Consider the following 17,396-nt stretch of genomic DNA (forward strand, 5'->3'; position numbering starts at 1 on the left):
CATGGGTGTGCCCAAATAAATTTCCACCTTCGTGCACAGTTATTTTCTTTCGTGAATGCAAGTGTAGTGCTCGCGCTGTAGAGCCCTGCCTGGGTGTAATTGGATAGTAAATACCTTGAACGCATGCCAGTTCTTGTCCAAACTCGACATCAGGACTTGAGGGACCAAGAAAGACTCGGCTTTCCTCTCATTCCTTAACTCAGTACTTGGTTGAAGCACCTTTGGCAGTGATTACAGTAAGTCATTTTGGGTATGATGTGACAAGCTTTGCACACTTGGTTTTGGGGATTTTCTGCCATTCTTCTCTGCAGATCCTCTCAAGCTCTGTCAGGTTGGATGGAGACTGTTGGTGGACAGCCATTTTTAGGTCTCTCCAGAGATGTTCGATTGGGTTCAAGTCCGGGCTCTGGCTGGGCCACTCAAGGACATTCACAGAGTTGTCCCTAAGCCACTCTTGCGTTGTCTTGGCTGTGTGCTTAAGGTCATTGTCCTGTTGGAAGGTGACTCTTCGGCCCAGTCTGAGGTCCTGAGCGCTCTGGACCAAGTTTTTATTAAGGATATCTCTGTATTTTGCTGTGTTCAGCTTTCCTTCAACCCTGACCAGTACCCCAGTCCCTGCTGCTAAAAAAACACCCCCACAGCATGATGCTTCCACAACCATGCTTCACCATTGGAAGGGTATTGTGCAGGTGATGAGTGGTGCCTGGTTTCCTCTAGACATGATGCTTGGATTTGAGGCCAAACAGTTCAATTTTCATTTCATCAGACCAGAGAATCGTGTTTCTCACAGTCTGAGAGTCCTTTAGGTGCTTTTATTTTTTTGTGTCTTGCACTGAGGAGAGGCTTCCATCTGGCCACTCTGCCATAAAGCCCAGATCGGTGGAGTGTTGCAGTGATGGTTGTCCTTCTGAAAGTTTCTCTCATCACAAAACATGATCTCTGGAGCTCATCCATAGTGACCATCGGGTTCTTGGCCACCTCTCTCACCAAGGCCCTTCTCCCCCGATTGCTCAGTTTATCCAGGCAGCCAGCTCTAGGAAGAGTCCTGGTTGTTCCAAGCTGCTTCCATTTAAGAATTATGGAGGCCACTGTGCTCTTGGAAACCTTCAGTGCAGCCAAAAAATTTTGTAGTCTTCCCCAGGTCTGTGCCTTGACACAATCCTGTCTCTGAGCTCTGCAGGCAGTTCCTTTGACCTCATGGCTTGGTTTTTGCTCTGATATGCATTTTCAGCTGTGAGACCTTATATAGACAGGTGCGTGCCTTTCCAAATCATGTCCAGTCAGTTGAATTTGCCACAGGTAGACTCCAATCAAAGTGTAGAAACATCTCAAAGACGATCCAGAGAAATGGGATGCACCTAAGCTAAATTTCAAGTGTCATAGCAAAGGGTCTGAATACTTAATGTCAATGTGATATTTCAGTTTTTTCTTTTTAATAAATTTGCAAAGTTATCAAAAATCTGGTTTTTGCTCTATCGTTATGGGGTATGGAGTGTAGATTGATGTGAAAAAATAAATCATTTAAAGCATTATAGTGTAAGGTTGCAACATAACAAAATGTGAAAAAATTAAGGGGTCTGAATACTTTCTGAACAGACTGTAGATATAAGATACAGTTATTATTGACCATTAACTGTAAGATCTCGGTGGTGGCCCAGTGGTTTAGGATCTGGGATGCTTGCATAATTGTGACGGGTTTGATTAATTTCCTATGCTACCACCATTGCACTTTTAAACAAGACACAAACACGGGATGTTCCAGGGGAACTGTCCCTGTGGTTAATGTACGTCACAGAATGACATTTGGACAATGTCATTTAAATAGTTAGTGTGCTATGAGCTGCAGACTTGTGATGTTTGTCTCAGTTTTGTCATTTGAATATGTTCCTCATTAAACTCCTGCTCTGATGAAGTAGAGATCTTCCCCCTCAATTTCCAGATTTGTTATTGACTTCTATTTCCTCTAGTGCCACGAACAAGCCATTGAAACAAGGCTGGGCATACTGGTTATGTGATATTATGGTGCCATCTAGAGTCGATATGCAGCACTACAAGCTGAGAAGATATACTCATAAAGTTGTTTATAACTGCCCTGCAGTCTCAACTTAAAAAAAAAAAAACAATTAGAATGAATAAATAGATTTGTATTATTTTTGGAAATTATTTCTTTCTTGAAAATCCTTGTTCATTACAAATTAATGTCAAATAATATATTGTCACTCTGTGTCTATTGTACTGTGCTAAGGTGCTTTCGGAAACATTTAATTTGTGATCCCTGAGCTCCTTGAATGATGGCGCTGTGGACTTTACCTTTAACAGAAAGTAGAGTTCAGTGATTTCTCCTTTTGATTGATTGTTTGATTGATTACAGACGGGGATGGTTCACTGTGACACTGCAGTCGGAACCCCTGATTACATCTCACCAGAGGTTCTCAAGTCTCAGGGAGGGGACGGTTACTATGGACGCGAGTGTGACTGGTGGTCAGTTGGAGTATTTATTTACGAGATGCTTGTCGGTGAGTGTGTGTTGTGTTTTTGTGTCAAGTATGGGTTTGTGGTATTATTTATTTAACAGGCTAAATGGCTTTGTGATTTGTGTGAATGAAGGTGATACGCCGTTCTATGCTGATTCTCTGGTGGGGACCTACAGTAAGATTATGGATCATAAGAACTCCCTGAACTTCCCTGATGATGTTGAGATCTCACAAGAAGCAAAGAACATAATTTGTGCCTTCCTGACTGACAGGTGAGCTTATAAAGGCATACATGCATTCATGCATATTCAGATAGAGATACAGTGGGCTCCAAAGGTCTGAGATAGAAAATCTGGGATTGTTTTTTTTTTGTTTTGTTTTGTTTTTTTTTCACCCAGTTTGAAATGCCCAATGCGCTTTTAAGTCCTCGTGGTCGCGTAGTGATTCGCCTCAATCCGGGTGGCGGAGGACGAATCCCAGCTGCCACCGCGTCTGAGACCGCCAACCCGCGCATCTTATCACGTGGCTTGTGTGGAGGCTTCACGCCACCCACCGCGGCATCCACGTGCCCCACCGAGAACGAATCACATTATGGTGACCACGAGGAGGTTACCCCATGTGACTCTACCCTCCCTAGCAACTGGGCCAATTTGGTTGCTTAGGAGACCTGGCTGGAGTCACTCAGCACGCCCTGGGATTCGAACTAGCGAACTCCAGGGGTGGTAGCCAGCGTCTTTTACCACTGAGCTACCCAGGCCCCCGAAAATCTGGGATTTAAAAAAACCAAACATTTATTTTAACCTGGAAAATATCTGGAAAGTTCTACATTTTGAAAAGCTAAAAATACAGTTACTTTATGATGTTAAATAAAGTTGAAATATTTAAGAATTTAGCTCACTCATTTATTTATTTTTATATTTTTGCTGACAAAATTAGTCATTTGAAAAAAATTACATTAGAAAAGACCACAATTCTACTTTCACAAGAGATCTCAGACTCATCTTTTCAGAATTCACTCCAGTTTTACAGTGTGTCTGTGGATGTGTGTAATTCATAGAGAGGTTCGCCTGGGTCGTAGTGGCGTAGAAGAAATTAAAAGACATCCTTTCTTCAAAAACGACCAGTGGACATTCAGCACCATTAGAGAGAGTGAGTAAAACACACACCCCATATTCCAAGTGTTTCCCAACTGTTGTTAAACCAAAGAGAGCTCAAAAGGATGTTAAGATTTCTGAGCAATGAGAACTCTGCTGTTATACAGTGTATGCACCTAGTATATCGTAAATCTTGCTTTTCTCCATTCTCGCTCTAGCTGCTGCCCCTGTGGTTCCAGAGCTGAGCAGTGACATAGACACCAGTAATTTCGATGAGATAGAAGATGATAAAGGAGAAGTGGAGACCTTTCCAACACCCAAAGCCTTCGTTGGCAATCAGCTGCCCTTTGTGGGCTTCACCTACTTTAAAGAAGACCAGTAAGAGAATTCTACGTTCCTCCCCTGAACTCTATTAACACACAGTGAAAAGATGATGAATGGATGGATTCACTTTATCGATCCCATAATAGACATAAAGGAAATGTGCTGCTATATGCTAGTTTTCTGTTTGTCCTGTATATTTTGTCATAGATTATCTGATATATGTTTGTTGCAGGTTGTTGAATTCTGTTAACAGTTCAGCAATGAAAAATGATCATCCCACATCCAGCAAGAGAGAGGTACGACACAAGTACACACCATACGCATTTAATTTATCTGATTTATGCTTAAAGAGATAGTTTGCCCAAAAATGAAAATTCCCTCATCATTTACTCACCCTCATGCCATCCCAAATGTGTATGACTTTCTTTTGCTGAACACAAAGATTTTTAGAAGAATATTTCAGCTCTGTAGGTCCATACAATGCAAGTGAATGGTGGCCAGAACTTAGAAGGTACACAAATCACATAAAGGTAGCATAAAATAAACCAAACGACTCCAGTGGTTGAATCTGTGTCTTTAGAAGTGATACGATAATATTGTAATAAATCAATATTTAGTCCTTTTTTTTTTTTTTTTTACTATATATCTCCACTTTCACTTTCACGTTTTTTTTTTTTTTTTGGCGATTCGCTTACTTTGTGCATATCGCCACTTACTGGGCAGGGAGGAGAATTTATAGTAAAACAGGATATAAATATTGATCTGTTTCTCACCCACATCTATCATATTGCTTCTGAAGTCAATATGATTTCACCACTGGAGTCGTGTGGGTTACTTTTATGCTGCCTTTATTTGCTTTTTGGACCTTCAAAGTTCTGGCCACCATCAACTTGCACTGTATGGACCTACAGAGCTGAAATATTCTTCTAAAAACCTTTGTTTCTGTTCAGCAGAAGAAAGAAAGTCATACACATCTGGGATGGCATGAGGGTGAGTAAATCATGAGAACATTTAAAATTGAGTGAACTATTCGTTTAAGTCTCTTTAGAGACTTGATTTCATGTTATTAACAGTTACATAATACTATATATAAAAGTCCCTCAGTTGACAGGTTAAAGACTTCATATCAGACTCTGAAAACACCTGAAGCTGTTGTAGCATCAGAAATAAACTGATTAGTGGTTCTTAACATCTGTTAACTTCTTCCTTGTAACTTTTCTTTTCTTTCTTGTTTTCCCTGCAGGACAATTTAGCTGTAAGTGTTAATACTCTCTCTCTCTCTCTCTCTCTCTCTCTCTCTGCTTAATGCACCATATCACACAATTTTTATTTTAGAGTACTTTTAAATATATAGGGGTTTACCCACTTTAATCAGCTCACACACACACCCTAGAGCTGAGAGTTCTGCTAAATAGATAATGTTTGATTAAGAGATTTAATTGTTTGAGTGCAGAAGTTAACTTGTTTAAAGAAATTAATGTTTCATCTGAAGCTGTGGGAATCTCCTGTGGGGATATTAGACAAAGATCACTCTGTGTTATTTTCCACTCAGCTGCAGAAGAAACTTCACTCTCTGGAAGAGCAGCTCAATAATGAAATGCAGGCCAAAGATGAAATGGAGCAAAAATGCAGAAGCAACTTAAACCGCCTGGAAAAGGTTGCCAAAGATCTGGATGAAGAGGTGAGTATTTCACCTCCGCCCCTAAACTGCCTTTTCTGTGGTGGAAATGTGCAGAACGGTTCAAGAATTTGTACCAGCCCCCGAACCATGTTGTGGAAAAGGGGTAACACTCTTAAAAGGGAACCATCCCTTTTAAAATATGTGTTTGCATATGTGCTTGTAGATAAATAGCAGAAAAGCATTGGAGACGTCTCTGAGACAGCTGGAGAGAGAGAAAGCCCTGCTGCAGCACAAGAGTGTAGAGAGTCACCGCAGAGCCGAGAGTGAAGCCGACCGCAAACGCTGCCTGGAGAATGAAGTGAGCAGTCTGAGAGATCAACTGGATGAAATGAAGAAGAAAAACCAGAACTCGCACATCTCCAACGAGAAGAACATCCACCTGCAGAAACAGGTGTGTTTGAGTGTGGAATGTGACATCACATCTTGGACACACTGTAGACATCTCTACATCATTCAGGCCAGCATAGAATGTCAGGCAGAGTTTATTCAAGAGTATCTGATCTTGTTTATCCTTTTTTATTTTTTTAAGATACCAGATTGCCTTCATCAGTTTGATGGAATGGATTTATTAGCACTTTTCACACCCAGAGATTTCATGAGATTCACAAATCACTATGGCTTCAAAGAAGGTGTAAATTATTGTTAAACTGCGGTTAAAGATCTTTAAAGGAAGGAGTTTTTTGGTTTTGTCAGTTAGCACAAAGCTTGGAATAGAGAGCACTTCATGATGTGTTGAAATTGTGGCATGAAAAACAAGCGCAACAAGATTTTAAAACAAATAATGCATCTCTGTGCACTATCAAACGAAATCTGAAATATTTACTGCAGTGATCTGTTGTTATTTTTCATTCAGAGGCAAATATATAATATTTGCAAATATTTTATACTTCTGTGACATTTAGTCGCAACAGACCTTGAGCCAGATCAGTGCGGTTAAACGCAAAAATCTGTTACTTCAACTCGGAGTGCACAGAATTGCAGGGCCAATCTTCCAGGAACAACATGTGGTGAAGTGTCTTGCTCAGTTGCGTGATGTATGATCTAATTCAAGTTCATGGATTGTTGTGCTTGGGATCAGACCTGGGATCCTTAACAGTTTTGGTTACAACCTGTGTTCCTCTTTCTGGCAGCTGGATGAGGCAAATGCATTGCTGCGAGCAGAGTCTGACGCAGCCGCACGTCTGCGGAAAACTCAGACGGAGAGCTCTAAACAGCTGCAGCAGCTGGAGGCTCACGTGAGGGAACTGCAGGATAAATACTGCATGCTGGAGAACAGCAAGCTCACGCTGGAGAGGGAGAACATCAGCCTGCAGGCCGCACTGGACTCAGAGAAACGTGAGCACACACAGGGATCTGAGACCATCTCTGATTTGCAGGGTAAGACTACTATGAACATCTCTGTATGCCTAAACAGTGTTTCCTGCATCGCTCAAGACTCTGCCCTACAGCAAATGATATCATATTTTATCCAAGTTGTGAGCTTGTGGCCTGAATTGGATGTGATGAGATCAAAACAGTGGGTACCAAACAATGCTAAGACAAAGCATTTTTATTTTGCATGTCTTCACTGGCTGCATGGAAAAACAAACATAAAGCGTGACTAGTGTTGACCGATCCACGAACAAATGACTCCAATGTGCCAGTGCCTCTTTGGACCTTGAAGCAGTATTCAAAGTTCAGACTTAACAATATTTCCACATTCCCTCTCTGTTTGTAGCACGAATCTCTGGTTTGGAGGAAGAAGTGAAACAGGTGAGGCAGGCCCTGTCTAAAGCAGAGACCGAGAAGAGGCAACTTCAGGAGAAACTCACAGACCTGGAGAAGGTAAACAAACACACACTCATTTCCTTTGTTGTAGAGACATTCCAGACATTATTATGGGCATACATTGGCTGCCTGTACATCTTCAAATTCAAACATAAATTCTTTCCTCTCATGATTTAATTTGAAGTCCAGTCGCACATTCTAAAGGGGGATACTTTGCATGAAATAGAAAAACGAACGGGTGTGACATAATTTCGAACTAAATCTGGCCAAAATGAAGGTGTTTTGAGTTCATTTTCAACTTTCTGTAATACTGCATTTTGGCTGCTAAACACCTTCTTACTGCCATTAGTCCACATCATCAGCAGGTGTGACCTGGAGCTCCACCTACTTTTTGCTAATTTTGTTTATGTTCTTTAGTCAGTCAAAATCGGTCAACATGAACACACAGGCGTGTAGGTTTATTAGCGAGCTGGTGCGAACTAGCTGGATGATCGTTCGCGTAGAGGCATTTTTCAAGATCATGTCATGCAAAAAAAATTTAAAAAATGATTAGTCTACAAAAGGAATCAAATCTACTCAAATACTCTTAAGTGCCCATTCACTGTTTAAAATGCTGCTTCGCCCATGTGCCGTATTCAGCTGAAAGCCATTCACACATCAGTGCCCATAGTAAGATATGCCATTATTCTTTTGTCTGTATTCTGCTCATTAACAATCTTTTATACACCCATCATTGCAGTAGTGCCAGTGTCATCATAAATTACAATAACAGTGTGTAACCGGTGCATAGCGTGTTAGCGCACTAGTGCCATGAATGCAGAATGTAAACCTGACAAATTACACATTATCGACTGCAAATATATTACATTAAATCATCTTTGAGTGGTTAGATGGCTTCTTTTACTGATCTCATGTGAATTCTACTCCTAGAATGAGGAATATAGTAATTGATAACACATTTTATTGTCACATTAGTTGATGTTTTACATGTAGTCTTGTGCATCCTCATATTTGCTCCTCTAAACGCCTCCCCCAGCAGTGTGTCCGGTGTCTGAATGTTCGCAAACATTATGCGTTTTCTAAGCTGTTTCGAGCTTCTTTTTGGCTGTGAGCGAAGAAGCCCTTCTCCGTGAGTATGCCAGGTCATTAATTTTCCTCTCCCTCTTTGTGAATGTCCAATAGGAGAAGAGCAATAAGGAGATTGACATGACCTATAAGCTGAAGGTGTTGCAGCAGGGTTTGGAACAGGAGGAGGCAGCACACAAGGCAACAAAAGCTCGACTTGCTGACAAGAACAAGATCAGCGAATCCATCGAAGGAGCCAAGTCTGAGGCTGTGAAGGGTATGAGATATTACATTTGAGGGACATTTGAGAATTTAATGCATTTAGTACTTGTTTAGTACTTGTTAACAAGTTACTGGCCAAAGAGTGAGCCAGTTTTGTCTCATATTTGGTGCTCGTGAATTTTAAAGGAATGTTCCGGGTTTCATACAAGTTAAGCTAAATCGACTTAATGTTGATAATCATAAAAACTTATTTCGACTCATTCCTCCTTTTCTTTAAAAAATGGAAGTGAAGGGGGACAATATTTTTATGTTAAAATACTCACTTTTTCAAAAGTATAACCACAAGACAAAGGATATGCGTGTAAACATGATTTTAGTGTGATAAAATCACTTGCAAATCTTTTCAGTGTAAAGTTTTAGCCAATTTTACAACTTCATTACCATGATGATGTAATGTCAACAAACCCTAAAATGACTGTAAAAATGATTATTAAAATGACTTTATTGCTCAAATAATTCACAAGTGCTTTTATGAAATTATAAGCTTCAAATTTCTGTGTTTAAACCCTCCAAAAATGTACCACGTTCACTTTCATTGTCCCCATTCACTTCCATTGTAAGTGCCTCACTGTAACCCAGATTTTTGCTTTTTTTTTTTGTTTTTGTTTTTTTTTTTTATAAAGAAAAGGAGGAATGAGTTGAAATAGTTTTTTGTGGTAATCAACATTATGCCACAAATGCTGTCGATTTAGCTTAACTTGTATTGAACCCGGAACATTCATTTTGAACCCTGCCTTTGTGTAGATCTAGAACAGAAGCTACAGGAGGAACGTTCCTCTAAGCAGCGTGTGGAAAACAGGGTGTTAGAACTGGAGAAGAAAAGCTCCATGCTTGACTGCGACTACAAACAGTCACTGCAGAAACTCGAGGAACTGCGACGACACAAGGAGAGACTCACTGAAGAGGTGTGTATCATGTGTGCGTGTTTAACACGGTTTAATGTTTGTTCTTTAATTACACATTCTCTCTGCTGTAGGTGAAGAATCTGACTCTGAAGATTGAGCAGGAAGTTCAGAAACGCAATTTGACTCAGAATGACCTGAAGGTGCAGAGCCAGCAGCTCAGCGTTCTGCGGACATCAGAAAAACAACTCAAACAAGAGATCAACCATCTGCTGGACATCAAAAGGAGCATGGAGAAACAGAACATGGAACTGCGCAAGTATGCAACGCGTGCACACATACATATGCATTCATGTAACATTCATTACCATATAACAAACATGTATCTTCAGTGTGTGTGTGAGAACCATCTCTATTCCTTTTTTCCAAAAAATAGAAATTGCTCGTATGGTGAATAATGAATATACACTTCTGATATAGTTTTCCATCTTCTTCCGTATGTGAAGGGAGCGTCAGGACTCTGATGGACAGATGAAGGAACTGCAGGATCAGTTGGAGGCAGAGCAGTATTTCTCTGTAAGAGCTCCAAACTTAAACTCCTGTAATAGACCAAAAACACTTTTAAGGTCTAAAGAGACTTTCTCTCTCTTTCTCTTTCTTGCTCTCTCTCTCTCTCTCACAAGACACTGTATAAGACACAGGTGCGGGAGCTGAAGGAAGAGTGTGAAGAGAAGAATAAACTCTATAAAGACATGCAACAGAGTCTACAGGAGCTACAAGAGGAGAGGTGAGATGTGTGTGCATGCATGTATGTGTTTGTCCATGGTCATGGAAGTTTAAGGGAATTAAAACTGACTTTCAGGTCTGAAAAAGTAATGGAAATAATTAAAATCTTAAAGGTGCAATATGTAATATATTTACTGTACTAAAAATTAAAATTATCATAATATGTTATCAGAGATTCAGGAAACATGCTAAGTTGAAATACTAGCTTCTCCGAAAACAGTGCTACAGCCAGTATATTCTACTTTGAGATGTCCGTTCTGGGCCGGAATTTCTGTTTGTGTTTTGGCTTGTGTGGTCCCACCCACTGCCCATTTCCCAGTTGTATTTCGACACCCTGGGTTGCCAGATTTAAAACAAGTTAATGGGCAAACACAGCGCGCTGCAGCCATGGAAGCCAGCAATACATCTAGCTAACATTGACAGAGTTATAAAGAATCCACATGGGCTGGTTTATAATTTGTAAACAATAAAAACATTGCAAACATATATACTGAACAAAAATATAAACGCAACAATTTCAAAGATTTTATTGAGTTACAGTTCATTTAAGGAAATCAGTCAATTGAAATAAATTCATTAGGCCCTAATCTAATCTAATCAACGCATATGGAAAATTTCTGGGATCTTTTATTTCAGCTTATGAAACATGGGACCAACACTTTACATGTTGCGTTTATATTTTTGTTCAGTGTACATTAGCTGATCAACTTACTGTGTAAGGCTCGTCGCTTGCCATTGTCAGTTTGCTCATTACTGTTGCGTGTCCTCAACCTGGCAACACGTGTGAGCTTTCAGTCTGGGGAGGAGGGGGCGGGGGAGACAACTCTCTCCAATATTTTGAATTTGGACTGCAGTACCCATTTTAAACGCTTGATGTCAATGTTACATATTGCTCCTTTAAAAAGTCAACAACAAAAAAATGATGTGAATTTCTCTGAATTCTATCTCTTTCTCTTTCTCAGGGATTCTCTTGCAGCTCAGTTGGAGATCACACTAACGAAAGCTGACTCTGAGCAGTTGGCACGCTCCATTGCGGAGGAGCAGTATTCTGACCTGGAGAAGGAGAAGATCATGAAGGAGCTGGAGATCAAAGAGATGATGGCCAGACACAGGCAGGAGCTCGCTGAGAAAGATACCACCATCACCTCAGTGAGTTACATGCCACTTCTAGTACCAGCTCTTAGCTAATGTTGCAGAGACCACATTTAGTCTATTGGTATTCATTTAGATGAGAACTTGGTGATGCATTTTAGTCTGAATTATTCTGTCTCCTGTACAGTTAGAGGAAGCTAATCGCACATTGACGACTGATGTGGCGAACCTGGCCAATGAGAAGGAAGAACTCAACAACAAGCTAAAAGAGGCACAAGACTGTGAGTTTCACAGATGTCTGAGACCACTAATGAAATTTTTCTATTTGCATTATTTTCAATTGTAATTAATTTTTCCCTTGCAAAGTAGATATCGGCATAACAATTTTGGTGAAAAAAGAAATTTAAAAAATTAACATGAATTTCAGAATTTCTTGACCTTGTAATAGTGCAAAATCTTGTTTTGTCTTTATTTAAAGTCATAACGTTTCTTTGATGTCATTTTTGTTTGGGGGGGGCAATTCAAAAACTTCCTTTACATTTTGAAGCACAAATTTTTAATGTGGTCTCAGGCTTTTGGACCCCACTGTATGTCCAATCACAACCCCCGTATAATCCTTAGCAACTCATGATAATCAGATGAAACCTGTTGGTGATTTTGCTAAAACTCCTGTTTCTATGTGAATAACAGCTTTCACATTGACGGTGAAGTGAGTTTGGTTTATTGTGCCTATTATTACTGATTTTATGTAACTTTTCAGACCTGCAAAATCTGAAGAATGAAGAGCAGTCCATTACGCAAGTAAAACTTGCCCTCGAAAAACAGCTGCAGTCAGAGAGAACTCTCAAAACACAGGTACACCATACTATGTCAAGCACAAAGTCATTGAAACAAGGCTGAAACGATTAGTCGACGTTATCGACATAGTCGACAATAAAAATAAAAAATAAAAAAACATTTCGACAAGAATTTTCGTTGTCGAATAGTCGTTTGATGTCATTTAACGTAACATGAGATCATATGAAACTCTAATGATGGTGCACGAGAAGAGCGCCTGACTGAGGAGAGGAAGAATTACACCGCTCACAGTCCAGATGCACTATAACATTTCCAAACAGCTTCAGGCGATGTACATCGCAAAGTATGAGGGAATTATAATGCAAAAATACAAAATAAGTAAATACAGAAGCACTCTCGTTGTGGAATGTGCCTACGTTCTGCGCTTAACCTTAAAGATGCTGAAACTGTCATCCATGCTTTCATAACCTCTCGTTTAGATTATTGTAATTCTTTGTTAGCAGGTTCACCCACAAAAGCACTTCACCACTTACAACTTGTGCAAATTTCTGCTGCTCGTGCTCTCGCACATAATAAGAAATCAGCTCACATCACTCCTATCCTTCACAAACTGGACTGGCTCCTAATTGTCTATCGCATACAGTTCAAAATTCTTGTTTTAGTCTGTAAGGCCTTTCATGGATTAGCACTCTCATATTTGACAACTAGTACATCCTTATGTTCCCGTCTGCACTCTTAGATCTAGTGCTGGAAACTTGCTTATACCTAAGTTTAGACTGTCTACTGTCGATGGTAGGGCTTTCAGTATTACTGCACCAAAGCTTTGGAACAAATTGCCCCAAAACCTTCATGAATCTACATCGCTCCAGACCTTTTAAGATTTGAGTTTCTCAAGTCATTTATTTAAACTATGTTTTTCTACCTGATTGTTCCTCGTACAGCTATTATCTCTGTATTATATTGTACATGTCTCCAATTTCATGTTTTGATATTTTATGCCTGTTAGATTGCTTGCTTACTTGCTTGAAACTACTTTGTATGTTGATCTCTGTTTTTGCCTATATTTTGTAAAGCGTTCTAGAAAGGTGCTATAAAAATATTATTATTATCGTTATAAGCGGAGCTGGAGATGCCGCTCCGCTTAAGCAAGACTTGCGTGTCCAGCGTCTTTAAAGGAAACACCCCGGTGTTACATCTTTAATGCAGTTATATTTAATGCATTATAGCTTTATTAAAGTTAAAATAATAAGAAAGCAGATCATGTTAATAACCACAAACTCTGAAACTGTCATTTCTCTGTGCGGTCAGCGCCTCTTCTATGAGTTGCGCGAAGTGTCCCGATCTAAGGGGGAGATATTGAAACTGCACCCGGCTGATGCACACCCTGTCGCGGGGACGCTCATCCCTCAAGCGCACGCGCTTGCTACATCAAGATTATAACGTGATGGCTCACGACTTATTGAATCATAAAATATGCGTCACTGTGCATTTCTTATCGTGAAGAAAATTGGCAATACGCAGCTTTATTAATAAGAGAGTTTGTTTTTTTGTGAGTTAAAGATGGATTGAAGTGAACAGAAAGGTGAGAGAGGGTAGTCTTCGCCCCATTATACACTGGAACAAAATAAATTTTTGATATGTTTTTGTTTTGGCTTTTCTTACAATATAAATATCTAAAACTCCTTTAAAACAACGTACATTTACTTTAGCAGCTATACTGCAGAAGAAAAAATAGTTATCAGAGAATGTTGAATATAATATTAAAGAATTTTAGACAATTTTAAATGGAAAACAAGACAAAAACACTTGAGAACAATAGGATTTTTTGCAGTGAAATTTTTACTGAATTAAACTGAATAAAAAGTATTTTTTCCCTTTAATTCAGTGAATGTCATTTAGAGGTATTTTTAAAAGATGATTTTGTCCTCTATTATTAGTAAGCACGTTTAATACAACCTTTTAAGTCGGGGCACAAGGGGAATAGTCGGTTAAGAGATAATGATTAATCATTGCAATAATCGCAGAATAGTTGAATAATCATTCTAATAATTGTTAGATTAGTCAATTATTAAAATAATCGTTAGTTGCAGCTGTAATTGACACTAATTTTTCCATTTGGCAATTCTATTGGTCAATTTTAGTATGTTATTTCCAATATTTTCTCAGTTTTCCCTGTTTTATTCAGGCCGTGAACAAGTTGGCAGAGATTATGAACAGGAAGGAGGTCCGAGGCGGCGGCAGTCGTCGTGGAAATGATACAGATGTGAGGAGGAAGGAGAAAGAGAACAGGAAGTTACAGCTGGAGCTTCGTTCAGAGAGGGAGAAACTCAACAGCACTATCATCAAATACCAGAGAGAAATCAATGACATGCAAGCGGTATGATCACTAATCACTATTCCAGTGGTTCCAGTGCAGTTTCTTTTGCTACAGAACCCAGATTATACATTGGACATCAAGTGTACCATAATAGACCAATTAATTGAATATCAAGTGAACACAATACCATAATTGTTATGGTACTAAATTTAATTTAATAGGTTTCTTGCGCTCGGCAGCCAGTAATTCACAGCACAAAACACTGTAGTCGGCAACCATGTTTATCACTTTTTATGATACTTCTATGGTGATTTTTTCATAATTTTTGCAGCTTGAAGGCCCCTGATCCCCATCCACTTTCACTTGTTGCAGATGAACCTGTATTTAATATGGCCTGGGTCATATTTTCTTTTACCTTGCATAGTAATGGTTCTTAGTTCATGGTTTTTAAGGATGAGGCCATGACACACAATGCGTCCAAGTGATTAAGTAACGGCAAAATTCCATTGAGTTTAATTGGACACATGGCCTTTGGAAAAGGGAAAGCGTTTTTACCTTTTACCATTTTTGTCAAGTTAAACCAACACACAGTCTCTAAAGAACTGCACACAGCTTGACACGTAACCGAGAATGCTTGTTTCTTACTCTGGTTTATCTGCTGCAGCAACTGGCAGATGAGTCGCTGGTGCGTGTTGAGCTGCAGATGGCTCTGGACAGTAAAGACAGCGACATTGAGCAACTGCGCAGTCTGCTGAACTCTCTCAACGTCCAGTCGCTCGACTCGGCCAGCATGAGCAGTGGTCCAGACATAGATACTGACGAGTCACTATCAGGTAGCGTGTTTCATTCTTGTCCAAACCTGATTTGTTTCAGAATTGTTGAGGGTATTTTTTCCACACTAGTCACCAATATTATTTTCATTCTTTTTCTCCTTATTCTTTAATCACAGTCCTTTTTATTCACTTTTCTCTTTTGTTTCTCTATATACTTCCATGTCACCCTCCTTTTTCCCTGCTTAGCTTTGGTCAAGTTCTCAATGCTACACTTGACCTTTCACCCTTCACCTCACTGCAGAGCCTGATCATACAGGTGACCTGCATGGAGTTCAGTGTATTAAATTTTCACCTCTTTTGGACTGCAGGCTTTTCTCATGAGCTGGTGTATTTGTATAAAACTTGTCTGTTTTATAATGCATTTCCTCTTCTGTGTTGTGTCCTCTTGTACAGAGACAAGGCTGGAGGGTTGGCTGTCTTTACCAGTGAGGAACAATACCAAACGTTTTGGATGGCAAAGAAAGGTATGGTTTAGATTGGCATTTTGCATTTATAGTATTTGCAGACACCATTGGTCAAGCACCATTTTCATAACCTCAAATTCTTTGCGGACCCCTGCCCTACCACCACCATCACAACAAATATGATATTGTTTACTAGAAGTATAAAAATAAGTTTAAATACATATGATATAAAGCTTGCAGAACGGTTGAGCACTGCTGTCCTTTCGTGTCTGTGTGCAAAGTGTTTCAATTACATTTACATCTAGCGATTGTACAGCAATTTACAATTGAGAAATATAACAATTCAAATTATTCATATCAAAGACAGCACAAATAAACACAACATGAAGGAATACAGTCCGTTGCTCAGCAGGACAAAACATCACCGAGAACACTACAAAGCTCAAACAGTGATTTTTTCATAAATTATTATGATTTCCCCCTTTAGTCTAAGCATGAGTTTACACATAATTAAAGCACCATATTCTTCTGAAGGAAAATAAACAGTTGTGGATTGATTAATTTGTTTTATTTGTTACTATAGTATCACATTATTGTTGATAATTAAACAACAGTAATGATACAATAACACAATTGAATCATTATTTAATGTTTCAAATTATGATGTCATTGTTAACTGTCACTATTTTCTTTTCTGCAAATAAAAGGAAGAATTGGAGAATAAAAACTTTTTATAAGTTGGCCTATTCCTACATCTCTCTTCCTTTCAGCAGCGGATAGAACGCGACTTATATTCACATAAATGACAGTTACACTGAAGTGGAAAATTATATATTATGCTTAAATACAATGAAATGAAATCATGTTGGCCACTATTAGACAGATGGTATGGTTAAAAAAAGGGACACTGTGTGAGGAAATATATGATCATGATTGAGGTGAAGCTGGATCGTCAATTATCATATTATATTAACTTATAATATGACAGTAGCATACTTTATCTAGCAAGATTATGCAAAATAATTATAAGTATATAATTTCAGAAACAGGGACCTTGCTAATCCAGTGCTGGCTCTCAAGCTATTCGAAAAGGACCCCCAGGGGTCTGTGGACCCCAGTTTGAGAAACGCTTATTTACTCATCCTCATGCCAGCACAGTTGTGTATTACTTTCTTTCTTCTGCAGAACACAAACAAAGATTTTTAGAAGAATATCTCTGGTCTGTAGGTCCATACAACACAAATGAATGGTGATCAGGCCTTTGAAGCTCCAAAAAGGAGATAATCCATCAGATTCCAGTGGTTTAATCAATGTTTTCTGAAGCGATCCAGTTGTTTTGGGTGAGAACAGACCAAAATATAACTAATTTTTCACTGTACATCTTGACAGCAGTCTCCTTGGCGATCATGATTTTAAGCTCAATTACACTTCCTATAGCGCCATCTAGCACTCTGTGCATGCGTTAATCGCAAGGAAGTGTAATCAAGCTTGAAATCATGATCATTTTGGTCTGTTCTCAGCCAAAACCAACTGGATCGCTTCAGAAGACATTAATTAAAACAATGGAGTCATATGAATTACTTTTATGCTGACTTTATCTCCTTTTTGGAGCTTGAAATGCCTGATCAACATTCACA

At 39.2% G+C, this 17,396-nt stretch overlaps 1 protein-coding gene across 6 annotated transcripts in view; it reads left to right on the forward strand.

The window, feature by feature from the left end:
• The window catches only part of rock2a (rho-associated, coiled-coil containing protein kinase 2a), a 75,862-nt gene that overhangs the window by 43,002 nt on the left and 15,464 nt on the right, over nt 1-17,396 (forward strand). For 3 of the 6 annotated variants that reach the window (XM_051648976.1, XM_051648979.1, XM_051648978.1), the window contains exons 6-26: nt 2,372-2,516; nt 2,608-2,746; nt 3,532-3,623; nt 3,787-3,946; nt 4,125-4,188; nt 5,136-5,147; nt 5,445-5,573; nt 5,737-5,964; nt 6,704-6,950; nt 7,291-7,397; nt 8,523-8,682; nt 9,432-9,592; nt 9,664-9,848; nt 10,036-10,105; nt 10,213-10,316; nt 11,278-11,464; nt 11,595-11,688; nt 12,168-12,262; nt 14,391-14,582; nt 15,187-15,355; nt 15,749-15,819. In XM_051648976.1, the coding sequence (XP_051504936.1) occupies nt 2,372-2,516; nt 2,608-2,746; nt 3,532-3,623; nt 3,787-3,946; nt 4,125-4,188; nt 5,136-5,147; nt 5,445-5,573; nt 5,737-5,964; nt 6,704-6,950; nt 7,291-7,397; nt 8,523-8,682; nt 9,432-9,592; nt 9,664-9,848; nt 10,036-10,105; nt 10,213-10,316; nt 11,278-11,464; nt 11,595-11,688; nt 12,168-12,262; nt 14,391-14,582; nt 15,187-15,355; nt 15,749-15,819 (2,811 nt within the window). The remainder of the gene's footprint in view (nt 1-2,371; nt 2,517-2,607; nt 2,747-3,531; nt 3,624-3,786; nt 3,947-4,124; nt 4,189-5,135; nt 5,148-5,444; nt 5,574-5,736; nt 5,965-6,703; nt 6,951-7,290; nt 7,398-8,522; nt 8,683-9,431; nt 9,593-9,663; nt 9,849-10,035; nt 10,106-10,212; nt 10,317-11,277; nt 11,465-11,594; nt 11,689-12,167; nt 12,263-14,390; nt 14,583-15,186; nt 15,356-15,748; nt 15,820-17,396) is intronic. The other 3 variants (XM_051648981.1, XM_051648977.1, XM_051648980.1) reach the window with 1 other exon arrangement.

Source organism: Myxocyprinus asiaticus, chromosome 21 (assembly GCF_019703515.2).
Source record: "Myxocyprinus asiaticus isolate MX2 ecotype Aquarium Trade chromosome 21, UBuf_Myxa_2, whole genome shotgun sequence".
Lineage (NCBI taxonomy): Eukaryota > Metazoa > Chordata > Actinopteri > Cypriniformes > Catostomidae > Myxocyprinus > Myxocyprinus asiaticus.